The sequence below is a fragment of the Cyanistes caeruleus genome, chromosome 1, assembly GCF_971803275.1.
Source record: "Cyanistes caeruleus chromosome 1, bCyaCae1.hap1.1, whole genome shotgun sequence".
In the NCBI taxonomy this organism is placed as follows: domain Eukaryota; kingdom Metazoa; phylum Chordata; class Aves; order Passeriformes; family Paridae; genus Cyanistes; species Cyanistes caeruleus.
In genome coordinates this window covers 64,554,241-64,573,029 of record NC_141701.1, presented here as the reverse complement: position 1 = coordinate 64,573,029, position 18,789 = coordinate 64,554,241, and the positions used below count along the sequence as shown (strand labels likewise).

The following is an 18,789-nucleotide window of genomic DNA, read 5'->3' as shown; positions in this document are numbered from 1 at the left end:
ACTCATATACATCCTGCATTCATCAGCTGAGAATAGGAAAAATAAGTCTCTAATCTTCTGCTGCTCTCTTCAAAGATTATTTGATATCCAGTGATCTTCAGCAAATGAGATGTCAGTTGTATGGGGTGAGGGCATTTCTCATTCTAGGGAGAACACAAAGGCAGCTGCAGGGAAAACAAGAGGCAGCTTCTATAGATAGGATAGGTTCTTCCTCAGGTAAAACACCATTGAACTTATCAAGGAAAAACTAGTGTTGCTGCACATACTTCATAAAATTACATTCAAAAGGCAGCACTCCTGGAGTCTTGCCAGTTTTTATACTTGCAATTGCCTATAAAAATTGTTCTGTTATTTTTTCATCCTGTTCTTTCTGTATCAGTTTCACATCTTTGACAAAACTACTACTTCCTGCCATCCATAGTAACTACAGAGCTTAGGATATAATGGATACAGAGATTTTTACAATAATTAGTAAAAGGAGCATGGGGCTTGCTAATCTGTGTAACTGCTTTTTGTTTAGTGGCTGTTAACTGGTGGAAGAATGTGTTGCTCTTTAGTCCCCCTTGACTTTTGAGCTAATATTTTACCACTTAAAAAAAACCCCATAAACATGTGTTTTCTGTATCTGTTTGTGTACTCAATTACTGCTCTCTTAGTAGCCCATACTTAGCTTACTTTTATTAGTTGTTATTTGTATCTCATTGAGCATGTAATTTATGGATTTCCTGAATCCTTCTTCTCGCTAGTGTAAAAATTTCATTCTTGAGCTGTTCTTTTATCTTACCTTTTTAGAAAAAAACCCATTGTGCCAACTGACACATGCAAGCTTTGTTCTGGTAACACAAAGAATTAATTTTCTCATTTCTGGATTTTTGGATTCACACCAACTATCCCCCTACTTAAAATGGGCCATGATACAACGATTTAAGGAAGCCAGGATCTGCAGATCTTGTTCTCTTCATGAAAGAGTTAGAGATTAGCATTAAATCTATTTTGGGGATATAAATTATAAGGATGTGAATAAAAGGTATAATCTTATTCCTTTGTGTAGAGGCGTCTCTAGTAATTTGGGAGATGGAAGTGATAAAGTAGAAAGGTTGACACTGCACCTGCTTCTTTAGCTATTGTTCATTAATCAGGTTCTCCTGGTGAGGCTTCTGTGTAAAATTGGAGTGCTTCAAAGCCTGATTTCTCTTTTTGCAAATAGTTATTACTGGGAGAGAAATCCTTTGAAGAGTTGTCATTATAGTTACTGTTATGTTATTGTGGGCTTCCTTTGAGCTTTTTGTTTTTAGTAACCTCACAACAATATGGTTTAGTAACAGTGGATGTCTTTATCTTTCAGTTGACACAGAAACTGAAGAAGTGTATGTTTAGCAAATATCCAGTTGTCTTCCTTTGCTTCAGCTGAGACTGTAAATATTGTCTGATCATTATCTCTTTTAATCATTTCTGAAAAAATGTTCCCTGGAACAAATTAATACAACTGCAGCTGAGCTGGTTTTGCTCTGGATTTCACCTAGAGTTGTGGTTGGTTTTTGGCGGGGGGGTGGGGGGGATAATTTTGCCAGTGTTTTTTTTGATAATTACACTGTTTAGTCCTTTGACATCTAGAGATGTTACTTGCAAGTGAAAAGCCATAGATAATAGCTGCCTAGCTCACCAAAGAGCTTGTAAGCAAAGTAGTCATCTCCTCATTTGAAAGCACAAACCTTTCTGTGGCAGACAACTTATTTCTAATTTTAAGCCTTTCTGTATGGCCAAATATGTCAACTCTACTGATAATGTCATCAGTTTTTGTCCTGTGGTAATTTTCTTATGTTCCTTATCCCTTCCTGTATTCCCTCCAGCTTGAAATGAAAGACTCAAATTGTATAAGTAGCATCAATCTGCATCAAAGAACTGTGCTCTGCTGAAAGCACAGGTTGTTTCTTCTCATTGTGATCCTTGGCAGTGTGTTTCTTCCAATTCCTGGGAGGTCTCTCTCCACCTGGAGCCTTCTGATCAGGAGGACTTAGTTACAGCTTTTTCATGACTTCCTGTGTTTCAGTTTACTCCATTCTTTTTTATTCACTCCTGTGGGGTTTTTTTGTTTTTGTTTTTGTTTGGGTGTTTGTGGGTTTTTTGTTGTTTTTGGGGTTTGGTTTGGTTTTGTTTTGGTTTTGGTAATATTGTTTTTGAACCTGTGAACTATTTCTTCATAACAGTAGTGTGTTGCTGTCCATTTTCCAGTTCTTCATAACTTCATAACTCATGATAAATCTCTGTTCATCTTCACATTACTCTGCTGATGTCTTAGTTTTCTTTTTTGTGGCCCCATATCTGTGGCTTGATATCTGCATAGCTACCCCTCCTTTGCAATATTTCCATATATTATGAAAATAACATGGTTACTGTGAGAGACTGAATTTTCTCATGTTTCCCTTACAGAAGTTATCTTTTTCTAAACCTACATATACATGTAAACTTTATAACTGAGTTTAACTATCCTCATGTAAATTAGAAATGGCTTCTCCTGAATGTCACTTTCATTTCTCCATTCTTTTAGCTTTTTTTTTTTCTTCCAGTTGAACAACTGGAATTTGTTCTTTTAAATTTCATCAGTAGATTCTTCCATGCTTTCTTCATAATTACATTTTTCACTTGGTGGTGATGAAGCATCATGATTAGGTTTAAGAGGTTTCTAAGCCCAAACACAGAGAATGCTATACTGGGTGCTCTGGCCAGTTTCCTCTTTCCCAACAGGTCAGATTTAACAACCATAAAATCAGGATTTCACATAGCAGAGCAGGCTTCCTCCTTCAATATTTCTAGGGGGTTTTTTGCTTCCACATTGATTTTTCTCACACTGTCCCCTGTATCAGCTATCTGAAGTTTCATTTCTCTCCTTCTCCCTGCCTTTCTTCTTCTCTCTGCATCTCTTTGTTTTCCAGCACACCTCTGTGACTGCACAGTTCCACCCCACCTCACCCTGCACACACTCTTTCTCTCCCTTCCCCTTCGCATCCCTCTGGATCTTCAAGAAGAGTAGCTCTCATGGCAGATTCACAAATGTCAAATAATTTATTTGGGCTTTAAACTCAGAGATCAATTGCCTGATGTCTACCTTGGTACTATGTTGATTTTATTCATCTTTGGCATCCCCGCCTGCTGCTTTCTTATTCTGCATGCCTGAAGTGGTTGCCTTAACATGCATATCATTTTAAAGCACACTGCTGGCATATTCTCTGCAGTAGCCTGCTTATTTTCCTGGAGGGAATGAGTAAGCTTGAGGGGTAGGAAGAAAGGGGGTAATGAGGTTGACTTTCCATGTCTCAGGCTTCAGGCAGCCATCTCACATTGTCCCCTCAGCTATGAGGATTCCTAACCTCCATGTGTGTTCATGTGTGGGAGTTGTGACACTGCCCTTCATCTGCACAGTTCATCTTGTAGCTTCTATTAATTCACTGAAATCCCTAAGGAGCTGTGTTGGGGTTTTCTAGTAGTCCAATAAACATGTGGCTTAGCTGCTTGTTGTTTTATTCACCTCATCTACCCACAATTACAGAAAAGCCATGTTAAAAATTGTATGTAATAAATATTGAGCATATAGGACCTGTGGGTTTATGCCAGCTTGGGACAGCTAATATTAAAAATTTATAGAAACATATACTTACAGATAAAAGGCATTTGCATATGATTCCACATCCATTTTGTTGAAGTTTTAAAAAGAGTCTGGTTTTTAAAATGCATTAGGATGTCTTTTTCTAACTGAAGAAAAATGTTCACTTTTTACATGATAAACAGCAGTGTCCACAGAACAATAGAAAAGCCCCTAAGGAAGCAAAGATCTGCAGTTTGCTGGGAACTATCTGATGTGAGCTGCTTTCCTTTGTTCTGTGGGCATGATATTTTTTGCTTGTTACCTGGAGCTGCAGAGCCCCAGATCTTGGACTTTGTGCATTCTGGTCCAGAGTCCCAAGGTCAGGAAGAGGATGTTGTCCAGCTGTCCTCCTGTCACTGCCAGCTCTCTGTGAAGGCAGACTAAAATACAAATACCCTCACTCTTAACATCTAGCCATGCCACTGACTCTGCCTCCCTGCACAGTACTCTCTGCTCACCTGTGGAGTCCCCTGACTTTCTTCTGGCATCAGGAAAAGTGTGAAACAATGATTTATTTTTTTTTCAGTCTGTGATTGAAACTCTCCCAATCCCCAGGGTAGCCATGGGACCTCACCGCACAGAGCTTGAGAAAGGAAAACATTGTGTGTTCTGCCTCCTGTTTGCTCGCAGAAAGGCACACACAAGGCAGGAACATAGCAAATTGTTCAAAATGCTGACTTTGCAAAGGAGAGGGAAATTATTTCACTGATTAAATATTCCCGATGGGCTTGTGTATGACTGGAGTAGGTTTATAAATACATGGATGTCTTGCTGTCTGGTAGGAGGCTGTGTGGAGGGAACCATCCTCGTGCCATGATCTGACATCTGCATGCACACAGAGATAGAGACCAGGATGTTTGCAACATTGTCTGCAGAAAAATTTGCTTTATTTAGTTAAAAGTAATGGAGTGTAACAATGCATTTAATTTTAATCTGTCTTTAAAACCAAAACACCCAGGTCAATAACAATGGTTTACTTTGTAAAGCTGTTTTTTACACAGAATACTTGCACTCTCAGGACAACTGAGGGAGATATGAATGACCTGGCATAGTAAAAAGTCTTCTCTCTTCATGGTGTATGTATAGGTTTTAAATATTCTTCCTTAGCATGTGAGACTGCCTTTTTGAATTAATTCCTTTTGTATCTCACACAGCTGCCTAACTCCTTGCAGGCACACACACTCCCAGCCCTCCCCCAGACATCTGTTCTAATTCTCAGTGCCAGGTGCCAGAGTTTAAGCTTGTTGGGAGGAGGGACAGTGACAAAATCCTTCATAAAATAGATAGCAGTGGGATTTTTTAACAATATTTGTGGTGGAATTTCATAGCTAACCTCTGGGTTTTTAAAAAGAGCCTAAAAGTTGTTAGCCTTTACTACTGATTTTTTTCAGGTTTTATCTGGAAAAGGTCAGGCTTGGGTAGCAAATGGTTTGTTGTTGGGGTAAAGATTTTCTTTCATATTTTTTTCCAAAGTTATGCTGTAGCATCCCAGTACTAAAAGGCCATGGCAACTGTAAACCTGTTTCTAGTCTGGGATTTTTTTTCCCACATGGGCATACACCTCATTAGAAACACAACTGTACCTTCACCACTGAATTTTGCTTCACAGAGGTCTTACATACCTTGCTTCTATTTGAAACGCATCTGTTCTTGAAGTCTTCCAAGCACGCCCTAAAGCTGCCAGCAGTTTCTAGAGATCTCAAATGGGCAGTGTTGCTCCCATACAGTCCAGAATGCCAAGGTCCAGGTTACTGTTTATGCACCAAAGTGCTCCTGTTTGATATTTTGGGTTTGGTTGGGTTATCTTTGACAGATCAAAAAATGCTGGGCTGTCAGAGCTAGGACATTTCCCTCAGAAGGAGCAGGTGAGCAGCATGAGGCCATTCCCTTCCTCAGTCTGGGAACAACCACAACCACCTCCTCTGCTCTACGCTCTGAACTTGTCAGAAGGGGCTGGCATGGTCATCCAGTCGCAGGTTTCCCCTGAGTCCTGGTCTCATCTTAAACAAGTCTCCCTTCTCTGTCATTCCCTGAGATCTACCTTGGAACATTTTCCTGTCACCTTTTTGCACTCATGGTGCATCAGAGACATGGCCAGGCTACTTCTGTTTTCTGCCTTCTCACCCAGACACCTGGCTTCTTGTCTCCCTTTCTCCAATGGCATGATATGTAGCGTAAGTGATAAGCCTAGAAATGTGAAATAAATGGATTTATATGAGCAGTTGTGTTCTGGGTAGTGGAGCACATGGTATTAAATACCCTAAGTCCATGCTGGGTTAGGGGAAATCAGGAAGGTGGAATGAAGAGTTTAAGCTGCTCTTTCTCACTCTTTGTTTTCATCTCTTCTTAGGCATATCTGTCACTTATTCTTGTAGTCACTGAAGGTACAGGAACTCTCCATAGCCCTAGTACTCCTGCACAGGCTTGAGAGAAAACTCTTCCAGTGTATTTCCCAGGGGCAAAAACATCAGGAGTGGCTTGGCCATTCACAGGCCCCAGGTGAAATGAGAAGTTTCAGCTTCAGAGGAGTGACTTGGTGTGATGGCTGTCAGATAACACACACAGGGCAAAATGTGTAACAAGGGGAAATTTCAGTGAGCAAATTTAAGCCACACAGAGTGGAGAATGTTTTTCCACACTAATATTAAATGTGTGAGACCACCACTTTTGGAGACCAGATATATGGATTCAAGAAGGCACTAGACAAATTCATGGAGCTGTCCACCAATGGCTGTGGAAAATGCAGGTCTGGAGGCAGTCTCCCAGGGTGAACCACTGATTGCTGGTAGCTCAGCAGGTCCATCAGGAATCACTCCACTCGTTTCTTGTGCTCTTTAAGAATTGCTGTTGACTTCTCTCACACATAACATGTTCAAGCAATGTGGGCGTCACTTCGATCTAGTAAAGTGCTTAGTGGCTCTTAGGATAGAACTTATTAAGAGCTGCAACAGCCTCATGATGCTTCCTCCAGAGTTTTTAGGAGAATGATCCCATAGGTCCTTACAATTGTTTTGTGTCATGCCTGAGCAATCTTGGCAAGAGGAGAGCAGCCTGCCACAGCAGTGAAACGCTTTTGTACACTCCAGAGCACAAAATGGGTGTTCCTAGGAGTGCTCATTAGCCAGCGCCCTATTTATACATAGTGCAAGGCACATTTTCGGGAAGCCCGAAGATGCAAAGCTAATAGGGTTGTTACAGAGGATGGGTAACATAAAGGGATGGTTATTAAGAGGCATAATGTCTAAGGGTTTTATGCTCTATAAGATAAGCCTGAAAAGGCAAAAACTAAATAAGGAGTCTCTAAGCCTTTTCTACTACACAATTTGCCTGCCCTTGGTAATATTCCTTCCTGCCCGCATTTTTGTTTGTGCTGATAAATGTCCTTGCATTAATAAACTCATAATGCAGCTTGTTTATCCCTTCAAAGCCAGCCCTTGCAGCTTTCATTAGCATTTTAGGATATTTATGGCTTTGTAAATAACTGAAAATCTGCAATTTGTCATTAGGAATTAAGAAAAATCTTCCTTCCACTTAGGGCTGAAGCTCAGCTTTGGCCTTTGAGGGACTGAGCCACCTCTGGGCCTCATAGACAAAAACAAAGTCAGACAGTGCCCAGATTTACAACAGCAAGTGGCTCTTAGTTATTCAGATGTCTTTGATAATGTGTCATCCGCTGTTGCTGGCAGGGATCAGTGTTTAGGCTCAGAATTAATTTCTTTCTAGCTGGAGAGAAAACAAAAATATCTCTTCTGCAAGAGCAAAAAGAGAAAGAGGTAGTAACGAGAGAAATTAAAACAACACCAGACACTTGTAGAAAAAAAAGCATGTATAGATATATGTATATAGCACATACACACTGAAGAGGTTAACAAAGTGCTCTTCAGAAGAAAACATATTTCACTCTGCTGTGCTCTGTACTTTCAACTTTGAAATACAGGAAGTTAAGAAAATTTTAAAGGTTTCAAAAGGGAGTTTATCTTGTAATTGTTGAAGGGCTAAGGAGTTGGATGGGGAGGGATAATAATCAAAGAAGCCTTTTCAGCACTAAACTGTAGTCCAGAAAATCAAAGGAAGGAATGTTAATTGGTTTGTACAACATGATATTCTCAGTTCAGAGTAGCTTCAGCCACTCAATAGTACTTTTCCTTTTTTTTTTTCTTTCTCTCTCTCTGTAGGTTAAGTGAATAGAAGAAAAAAAATAAAAGAAAAACGAAGCTACTTTCAAGTATTGAAGATACAAGGCCAGGATGAACACGAAGGACGGAAAAGTGTCTGAAGGAGGTCTCAATGTCACTCTTACCATACGCCTTCTCATGCATGGCAAGGTGAAGCATTTCCTGTTGCCTGTGTGTTGAGTGTGTGTGCAGCTACCAGCAGAGCCTGGCAGTAACATTGACAGAGGGTCTTCTTCTCCTCCACCTTGAGTTAAAAGCACCATTGACACGGCCAAAAAATCACCCCCTGCCTTTCAGGGAATCCTGCTAAGTTCACACTGCAGCCCGAGCTCACTGAAACAAACGCTGCCTGTAACTAACCCATTTTGAGCGGATCTGGCAGAAAAAAAAAAGTAGTTCTTCCATTGATAGTGAGCCAGATTGGGCAGACCCTTGCAGGAGGCTGACCTGCATAGAGCTCGCCTTTCTCAGCATTTGCTGGGTTTTTCAGGGCTTTTTTTAGGATACCAGAACATTGAATTGTGTGAGATAATTGCCGCAGAGTTAGTCTATTTCTATTGAATGCAAATGGGGTAGGGTTCTTCATTATTCTGGTGTAACATCTCATCAGAGTGAGATCCCCTGATATGCTGGGGATTTGTCAAGGTCCCTACGGGTTTGGGTTGGAAGGTTGACTCTCATTTCCTTTCTGTCCAGTGCAGAACTTAAAGCATGCAGATAAGGGGGAAATCGGTGCCATAGACAAAGTGCCAATTCAGTATTGTCAGACTTAACAGTTTGGTTGTTGTTTATTTCACATCAACAGATCATAAAGTGGGCTTTTAATTAAAAAACACATTTCATATGTTGGTTTGTATTATTTGCATCAGGCAGTTCCAGGCATTTTTAGGCTTAATGAATGAATGTTATAAAAAGGAGGTGGTTTAGTCTCTTCCTTAACAGGGAGCAGTGAATATATAACGCATGTTATTCTGGAGATCAAATTTGTATATATAAATCTAAAAAAATCTTTTTACTCCTAGAATTTAATTTTATAACTAAAATACTTTTACATTTTAAAATAGTGGGTGTTTTCAACCTATGAATCTATGAACATACGTATGATATACCCATAGCACAAAGAGGACACTAAGGTATCGCCCATTCTGTTTTACTTACGGAGAAATATGAGGGGGCACAGCTTAAGTTTGCAAATTAAAAACCTCAGAAATTAGGTTACGTCAGATCAAATTGTGTTTTTTTCTCAGAAATGATCTAACCATTTTGATTTTTTTCCCCCTGAAATATTCAGCTTCAGGCAGGCATCTGGTGTGTAAATCTGCATCTTAAATAGGGATCTGTCAAACAAATTTAATAACACTCTCTCTTACAAAACCCACCTAAAATCTGTACACGTGTCTGTGCTCAAAATTAGGTCTTCAGGGTTGATTCTACTGGTTTCCAGTAAAATCATGAAAGCATTTGAACACCTCCCAGTGGGTATAAGCAGCCCTACTGGTTGCAGTCAAATTCCCATGTGCTTAGGTGATGGTGTTTTGGGCTTTTTTTTAATCATTGTCAGACAGCTCTGCTTGTTTCAGAATCATGCCTTTAAAGCAAAAGTCAAGTATCTGTCATTTTCAGGACATTTTATTTAAATTGTGGGCTAGGATTATTGGGATTTTTTTAATCAGAAATTAAATCAGATAAAGTTCATTTTCTCTGTTAAACATCATTGATTGTGTGTGCAACCACTTTTAACAATAATGGATGTTATGTGTCCATCCTTCAATGCATATGTAGCCCCAAGGGTCTAAATTAAACCTACAAAAGCTACAAAGTTCAAATTTTACCTGGATCTATACCATGCATCCTCAGTTAACAAGGCACGATGGGTATTCTGTTAGCTCCACTATGCTCTAATCATGTATCCTATTGTGCCTAAGTATTGGAAAGAGTATATTAAATCAGAATTTATTTTGGTGATAAAAGTCAGACGCTTTCCGTTTCTTTGATATAATTTCTGTGATTTAGAAATAGTACAGAGGAATGAAGGATGTCTGAGTCAATATGAACTGAATGTGAGAAGGCATTCTGAAAGCTGTATATGCCTCTGGAAACGAAGAAAAACATTTCTAGACTCTTCCTTGGAATTTGTTGTGGAAATTGCTGATCTCTAATTAATAATTCTAGACAAAATAGTTTGTCTAGTAGCAGAAGTTGGTCTGTAAATAACTGGTCATAACTTGAGAGAGAAGAGGGGAAATAAAAAGATTTTTAAAATAGCAGGAGCAAACTGGATTCAGTTATTTTTAAATTAAGATAATTTTAATGTTATTTATTAATGTATTGCATGGAAAAATGAGGGCCTCTCCCCACTAACCTTAACTCTCTGTCTAAACCATTATTAGCAGTGTACCTTTGCATAGGGAAAGCCTATGTGCTTTGTGTTATTTGCTTGCATTTTGATTGGAAATTCATAACTTGTGCTACTGGGTTTGCTTATCTTGACTGAGTCCTGCAGACTTAGGAAATTTTCATCGTGTACTTCCCATGTGATTTGTAAAGAGGCTTTAAGTCAAGAATGGACATCTTAATTAGGCAATTAAGGTAAATTCTATACCTGCAGAAAAATTAGGATTTGTATGAGTGGACAAACCTCTGCAAGATGGAAATGAATAAAAAAACCACCACAACAAACGAATTCCATGGCAAAAACAAAAGACATTATCATGTGGTGAAAGGAAAAGAACTAGGAAGAGTCCTGAGCTTTGGGAGAACCAGGGCCAGTTCTCCCCAATGCAGGTAGGACATGCTGATCAGTACCTTTGCTTTATCTTGCTCTGGGGAAAGGAGCACCTACACATCCAGCTGAGCTCCTGCAGGGCTTTGTGCAGCCTCTGGCTGAAGAGGCTGGGATGGCCCCTGGCAGCACAGCCACCCAGCCACAGCACAGCAAGGTTTGGGAGCAGCCACCTGGCAACAAGGCAAGGCACAGCCTTGATATTCTCATGGCAGCAAACATGGTGTTAAGGGAGAGCAGAATTATTTTTTTTCAGTGGAAGTGGAAAAAGAATTTGTGCAGGCCCTGCAAAAAGCCAACCCTGAGAGGTATAAAAGGTTAACCTCAGGGCAGCCTCAGTGTTTCCAGGGCCTGGTATGAAAGGTGTCTGCCTGAGCTGGGACTTCAGAGATTTTGTGATGATGTAAGATGAAAGGCCTAATTTTCATCTTGTGCCCTGTTACATCAGTGGAAAAGTTATGATGGTGTTACAGCCCTGAAGAGAAATCATGAGCAACACAAAACATTTGTCACATTTTCTTGTGATGAGTTAGAGGGCAGGTGTTGGTGAGGATGCTGCAAGGGCAATGCTGAAGCATTCCTTGCATCCACAGAGAAGCAACTGTCAGTGATTGTAGGAAATCTCAAAAGCGAGATTAGGAAAAACTTGTTACGAGAATGTGTGAGGAGGGGAGGAGGCTGCCTGGGCATGCTGCAGCCATCCATCACTGAAGGTTTAGAAGGACAAGTCAGACAAAACTGAATTCATCCTGTAAAGCTGCACTTCACAGGCGCTGCAGCCTCTGCTGCTCAACACCTTTCTGACTGAGTTGCCTGAATGCTGCTCCAGTGAAGTCAGAAACAGACGAGCCTTTGAAGGACATGCAGCTGGATATATAGAATATGTTAAATAATGCAGATAGTGCATTTTCATCATTTATTAATGAGAAAGATGCACCACATTAAGAAATAAACCTGTTTCATACATTTCAGTAGAGAAAAACAGGGAATATGAGTTGAGGCTGTTTACAGTGTCCTACTTTAATATTTTCCATCTGATTATTGCTGTTTCTTGAAGTAAAATAAGTAAAATCACTGTGTAGGAAAGAGACGTGAAGGAATATGGGTATTTTATTATCTTTGTCTACTTCAAAAATATAATTTCTGGGAAAGATTGGAGTATTGCAGGGGTTGCAAGATTTCTGCTTCCAGCAAAGGCAAGAATAGCAATATTTGCCCGGATCAGATCACTGTTTTTGAAAGGCTTAAGGAAGACAAATGGATCATATGTGCATTCATGGGCAAACAGCCCCCAGCCATCAGAGCCCTCTATAGGGAGAAGCAGAGCTCAGGCCCCAAAAAACTGGATGTTACTTTTTCTTCCTTCCTAAATCTTTGTCAAGATAAAAATTATTTTGGCTCTTTTTATGTCATAGGGTGTAGGTGTAGAGCTCCATGTTTCTTACCATTCCTTGCTCACCTTTTGCTGAATTTTCTATTCCCATGATTTGTGGCTGGTTTTTTTTTTTCCTTGCTTACTGCCACAGGTAATGAGGTTGAAAGACTGGGAAATTGTAGCCTTGCTCACAGGTATCTGCCAACATACCTTAGCACTTGACATCTGCAGTGGTCTTGAACTAGGTTTGGTCAGTTCATGCCCAGAAAGAAATAACTGTTGAAAAAGCACATATTTTGACTATATTGGATAATAATTACATAATTTTGTACTAGTTTGGTTTTGTACACAGCCAGTGTTAACAGGCTGATTAAGACTCTGGAGACTTAACATTAAAGTTTAATTTTAGATGTCGATGGTAAAGAGACTGTGCCAGTAGAAAGGTCTTAAATCTCAGGAAAGCAGCTTAATGGAGATTTACAGCCAGGTCCATGAGGTGGAACAGGAGAAAATGTTCAAATGGGCCAGCACAGAAAGGGCAGCAGGTCACAAATCTGCTGAGATCCACCATAGTGGTGGTGCAAGTATCTCTGCTTCCTCCCTTCAATACAAACCTGCAGGAGAAATAATGCATTGTTTCAAAAGGCTCTGTGTGAACACATGCATTGATCAAATCATATTGGGTGCAGTGAAGTCTGCAAGAAACCAAAGTAGAATATAGTAATTTATTGAGTCTGAGGAATCTTTTAGAGAAAGAGAATGGAGTTCAGCAATAGAAACCAAAGTGGATTAATGAAGTTGGATGGTTAGGAAGAACAAGGAAATAATTTACAGGTAGGATGAAGGAGTGAAGGGAAAACTGGCAGGGAGGTAGGACTCTTGCCAAATACCGAGAGATGTAAATTGGAGAGTTGAGGCAATTAAGTGGAGAAGGTAATTTAGAAGATACATGTTCAGTGACAGAGGGAAATCTGGAAAGCATAAAAGGCTAAAAAGCATCAGATGTGGCAGTGTCTAGAGAGTGGCACATTTGGGATATGCTAAGTCGGAGAGGAAAGCTATTTCAGCAAAAGTGTGTGTAATTTTGGATGTATGGCATTGGTGCATCATGGGGCAAAGAGAAGGTAATTATCTTACTGTTCTGGCAGAATCACACCTGCAGTTCTGTGCTCAGCAGCAGGTGCCACGTGTGTGAGTGATGGTGAAGACTGACAGAGGGGAAATTCACCGAAAAGTAACAAAAGTTACAGGAAACGGAGGAGACTGTGCTTAGCTTTCTTCAGACATTCTCATAAATACATGGAGAGAATAAATACAAATGTTATAGATTGTAGCTATGTTGAATGCTGAAGTGCTTGTGGCTGGAAATAATGGTATAAAATACTGTTTTGAAAATAAATCTAATAAGGGAATCCAAAGAAAAAAATCTGGTATTGAGATTTTCATTATGTTCTGTAAGTTTCCTATGCAAATTTTAAACATGTCCAGTGAAGAGTAGTGTATGTACTATTAGATTGTATAATCTGCTTTGATGAAGGAAAGATATGATGACTGAGTGGAGCTTTTCTTTCCTTGATACCATTTGATGGTATCAATGATGAGAAATGATACATTACTCATTCAGCAGCAGTGAATTAGAAAGATGTAACTGCAGCCAAATGTTTGGGTTTGGACAATACCCTATGAGTGCCTTAGTTTTTAGGCGCTAGACTTCCAGCACTTACAGCTTAATTTTACATTCCCTGAGGAACTCAGAGTATCTGAGTTCGAAATTATTTTAGCAGGATCAGTGGATGACTTGTGGCACTGGAAGTACTGGTTACAGTGACTTACATCTAGCTTCAGTGATGACTTTCAGACATGTTGGTGGTTTACTTTGTGGTGCTACATACAGAATTTTTACAGAAAAAGAAAGAAAAATTAGACTCATAAAGCGATGGCTTACACTTAATGGCTCAAATACAGAATAAAGTCATTAAGAAAAATTGCCTTTTTCATTAGTACAGAAAATACCATTTTAGCATAGGGATTTCTTTTTGGTCACTTTTTTTGGTCCCTTCTTAATTGCTTCCCTGAAAGACCATAAAGCAAGTACAGAAATTATTTTTTCCCCATCTTAACAGTAATGACCTTCTCCTTTTCCATTTTTTTTGTCTTTTACTTACTGAAATACAGAATGCAACAAAATAAGAATCACCTTGTCAGTAATACATTCCATACAAGCCATAAAATGCCAGTCAAGCCAGTGTTTGTTCCATTCTTCCCAGTTTCCACAAACACTATCAGAGTATCATAAGGATTGACTGTTCTGCCTATTGCTATTATAGTTCCTGTTTTGTTTGCTTGCATTACTGTGATACCTGAGAGCTCTGGTCATGGAACAAAACTCTGCATGCAGATGCACAGCACAAGGTGGATCTCTTCTCAGTGTTTTTGTAGGAGCAGCCAAGATACTCTCACTAGCCTCAAAAATCAGCAGAAAGGAAGAGAGAGAGTTTACCCAGCCCCTGGGCACTCTCTGCTCCCGAAAACAATCTCCACAGCTGAGTGTTCCAGCTTTTACCAAACCAAATCTCCTCTTTGGTCCTGTAGTGGGAGAAGGCACATGTCCTACTTTGTGCTGCTGCTTTAGCATCACAGGTGCAGGGACAAGCACAGGGACAGAACTGGGTTTTAGGTTGGTTTTGGCAGGGAAGGCTGGGAGCTTAGGTATGAAATTGAATGTAAACTGGCTACCCATGTGCTATCACAAAGCAAAGGAAAAATGCCCATTGGCACAGCTGCCCAAAAAAATGTTGGATGTACTTGAAAAAGATGCATAATACTGGTATCTCCATCAGAAAAATCATAATTTGTAGATTTCCTCATACACTACCATATTTGTCAGCATGAGATCTGCCTCAATAAGGAAGGCCTTGGACTGCAATAACTTTCTAAATTAGGGCTGTGGGCATCAGACAGTGACTACTGAAGCATCACCTAGGAACATGAGATCTCACGTGTCAGTGAGGCTAATCCCACGTAATCCCAAAACACAAATCAGATTCTCAGTTTATCCAAGGTAGCCATTTCTTCTCTGAGGCTGACACATTATGTCATGTTTCCAAAAACTGACTTTTCTTCTAGTCTTTGAAAAATGTTGATGCTGCACATGCTCCATGCAAACCCATTGTTCAGAATGTCTTTCTGGAACATGTTCTTGGGAACTTTCACGCAAGCATATTCATGAGTTTAGTTGACTATTGGCAACTCTGTCCTCAAGTGAAGGTGAGGAGAGAGTTATGGTACACCTCCTTATGGGTGGAACAAAGACAACTGTCATGTGCTGTTGCCAGGACCCCGCTGTGTCCCACAATGGGTGTGTTTCCCCACCATGGGAGGCTGCATTTCTTTCCTTTCAAAGCTGTTTTATTTGTAGACTCCAGCCCTACCCGTTCCACCTTGTCCTTGCTTCACAGAAAGCAGGTTAGCATGTGCAGTCAGAGCATTGCCTGAAGGAATTTCAGGATGGAGCCTGTGCTTCATTGGATGTTTTGAAGTGAAAGCATATATTCCTATATATTATTTCTTAAATGTGTTTTCCTTTTAGATGTGGATTTATCTCAGGGATTCTATGACATTTTTGTTCCATTTGCCCCATAGCACTGATAATAAAAGCTGCATGATAATAGAGCAAGACCTGTGCCTTTCTATGGTCCCACAATAGCTATTTTTTTTTTGTTTTGATTTTTCAGGACTCAGTAATTATTAAACCAACCTCACACTTAGAAAAAGTCACGGAATTTCACACTTTATGTTTACAGATCAAAGGTGAATCTTTAAACCAAGGCTTGTTATAATTTGCAAAGCTGCTTGTTTTCTTAATATGACTGATTTCTTTCTCTTGTTTTTCAAAGGACATACCAGATAATTGATTAGGAAATAGGTTTCTTCTACAGACAGTTTTATATCTTTGTTTAGTCATTCTTACCATCAAGAGCTCTGCAAAAGCCTTGACTCACAAGCATTTTTGCTGCCTCCTTTTGTTCTGCTGGTGCTGCCTCACCTTCACCACAGATGATGCAAAATCTGCAGAAATAGCTTTCTGCTCCTTGATGGTCCACCAATTCTCAAGTGTTCATAAAGATTAAAATTAATCACATTCTTGTGAATAAGGTGTGCAAATAATTATATGCTACATTTCAGCATGAAAGAAATCATCCCTGTTTTTACCGTTGCTTTTCCTCAAGTTATCTGCAATGAATTGGCTGGTTGGTTAGCAATATACTTTACTGATGCTGGGCAGTCTCACAGGGTTTGTTGGTGAGGTTCAGCTCTTGTTTTATACTTGATTAGAAATTTCCTACTAAAGAAAATCATAGTGACAGCTCACTCACCCAGGCTTGAGAATTATCTTCAGGCTGAAATCAGAACATAGATTTCAAATTTTCCTGGGGTTTTCCAAAACAGCTCTTAGAGCACAAGTGTGAGACTCTCCTGCTTGAGATGCAGTCACCAGTTGGTGATGCCCTTTGGAAGGTATTACCTGGGCTGGGTATGTAGCACCATCTGAAACTCAGGCCCCTTTGATGAATCTCAAGATAGGCACCCCAAATTGCTGTCATTCCTTGAAGGAAAGTTGATAACCATCTGTTTAGTGCCTGCATGTGTATATGGACTTTAAACATAAATAAAAAAATATACCTGTGTGTATATGAGTGTGGATCAGTGGATGTAGGCAGACACATGCAGCATTTTGGAGTCATCCAAATGATGGGTGCTGTGTCACAGCTGCTTCTGGAGAGTGGGTGTTTACATGTTGAGGCCAAGGAGTCTAGGTAGTACTTTTAGCTCTGGCATCAGCCTGCCAGATGGGTTGGCTTGGACCTGTCTTTCTCCCACTGAGTTTTAGTTCCCCCCTTTATAACTTCTTTTTGTGCACTGCTGTTGAAATGTGGTTATATGAAACTCAAGAATTGTTATCATATAACTTTTTCCACTATATTTACATGTGGATGGTTAGTCAATAAATCAGTCTGAAATTGATGATAAATAGTTACTAGCTAGCTTAAATTCCTGAGCACTGAAAAACAGCAAATAGTTCAGGAGTTGTTAGTATTTAGTATATTGTAAGAGTCAATTATTTGCTAATGCAGCTAAACCAAACATTTGTCTGACCTCCACTGAGGCTGAACTTGACATCAGCTGTAGGAGTCCACTCAACAAACTTTGCATATGTTAGTGTCAGCTTAGGCTGCTTCTGCTGCAGATGAGAAAAGCCAAAAACCCTTGGGATTACACTTCTCCCCTCCTTTTTTAGGAACAAAATATCCTCCATTATCTCTCCCTGGACTGCAGTGAGGGTTGGTTGCCTGACTTACACTGAACTCCTAACTTGTAATGAACCAATGTAGGTGACAGACATCTTATGCACTTAACTACGGCACATTTGGTGTCTGGCAGATTTAGAAACATTTTATAAAGAAGATAAAGCCATTAAAGTAACCTTGGTTAGAATAATGCTAAAAACTTGAGTGTCATAAAAATGGTGTTAGGTATCTCATTTAGCAGTAAACTTACTTCGTGTTGATATAAGAAACTGTATGAAACAAATATTGGACTGTATAAAGAAACATTAAAGGTTTGGTGAAGTAGCTTCTGTAGTTTGAAGAATGAGGTGAGAAGAGTTTTGATTATTCTGTGGCTGAAACAGGTTTTTCATCATAATTAAGTATGATTTGTTGTCACCAGTACTTTCTAGGAGCTTTCCTAGAAAAAGCTAAGGCTCCAGAAAAGTCTGAAGTGACCCATTTAAAACCATTATGGTTTTTGGGTTTTTTTCTCCAGTAATATCTATAAAGCAAAATTCTGAAAAAATTCTGAAATGTCTGTGTAAAGTTAGTGCCTCTCTCTGCCCCTGTGACCTTACCTCACATTGCCAAGCAGAATCCCATCTCCCAGGGTGGATGGAGAGGTGGCATTGGATTGGATGTTTTGAAACTGGCTTAGAGAATAAGTTCTAAAGTCACCCTTTGATGAGGGGGAGAATTTGAAGTACTCCATATGATTGCAGTAACATTTGCTAGCATGTTCCAAGGAACTGGTCACCAGTCTTACTGCAGTATTATTTTCTCAGTGGTATTCACACAGTTCTTTCACTCATTTATTTGGTAGCTTGTACTCTTTGTTAATAAATCACAAGGTGATGATCGGTCATGTAGAATTCCTGTGCCCACTGAAATATAAAGCAAGGCTCACAGAGAATTCAGTGAAGCAGCTTGAGAATCTTTTTATTTTATGTTCTCCTTTGCTTGTTTAAATACTCCTAATTTCCTTGTTGGAAATGCACCATCTTTTTCACCAATGCTACAAACAGTACATTGTTTTTCTGTTCCTAAAACAAAGTATGTTTTCCTATTTCCAAGGAAGATATTTTTTCATTTATTACCCATGACCCATCCATGCATTTCTGAAAGAACAGCATCTCTCATGAAGATCCAAGATGATCAAATGGATTGGGACAGAATTTGTATTAAGTTTATACTGACAGAGCCTTGGAGGTTCAAGACCAGGCCTACATATTCTAATGAAACTTCAGGTGTACAAAACCTGAAGTTGGACCACGGACTGAAATATGCTTGCCCATAGCAACTGGAATGGAAATGCTCTCACCCCTAGCAAAAGATCCTTCTACCTCCTAAGAATTTGTTTTATGACGTAATTACTTCTGAAAGCTGGAACTGAGAAGAATGGAAGAAGTTTTTAAGATATAACTGCTAGATGTGCTAAGTGGTCAGATAGGAACTGCTGGACATGAGGGATTCCCAAGGCTTGT

The 18,789-nt window shown here is 39.6% G+C and overlaps 1 protein-coding gene across 34 annotated transcripts in view; it reads left to right on the top strand.

Annotated features, from left to right (window-relative positions):
* LOC111925338 (poly(rC)-binding protein 3-like) overlaps window positions 1-18,789 on the top strand; it is a 484,117-nt gene that overhangs the window by 413,654 nt on the left and 51,674 nt on the right. For all 34 annotated transcript variants that reach the window (XR_015288878.1, XM_086896499.1, XM_086896520.1 and 31 more), the window contains one exon: window positions 7,819-7,968. Coding sequence is in view for 33 of the 34 variants with exons in the window: in XM_086896499.1 (XP_086752625.1) it covers window positions 7,891-7,968 (78 nt within the window). In the remaining variant the exon portion in view is untranslated. The remainder of the gene's footprint in view (window positions 1-7,818; window positions 7,969-18,789) is intronic.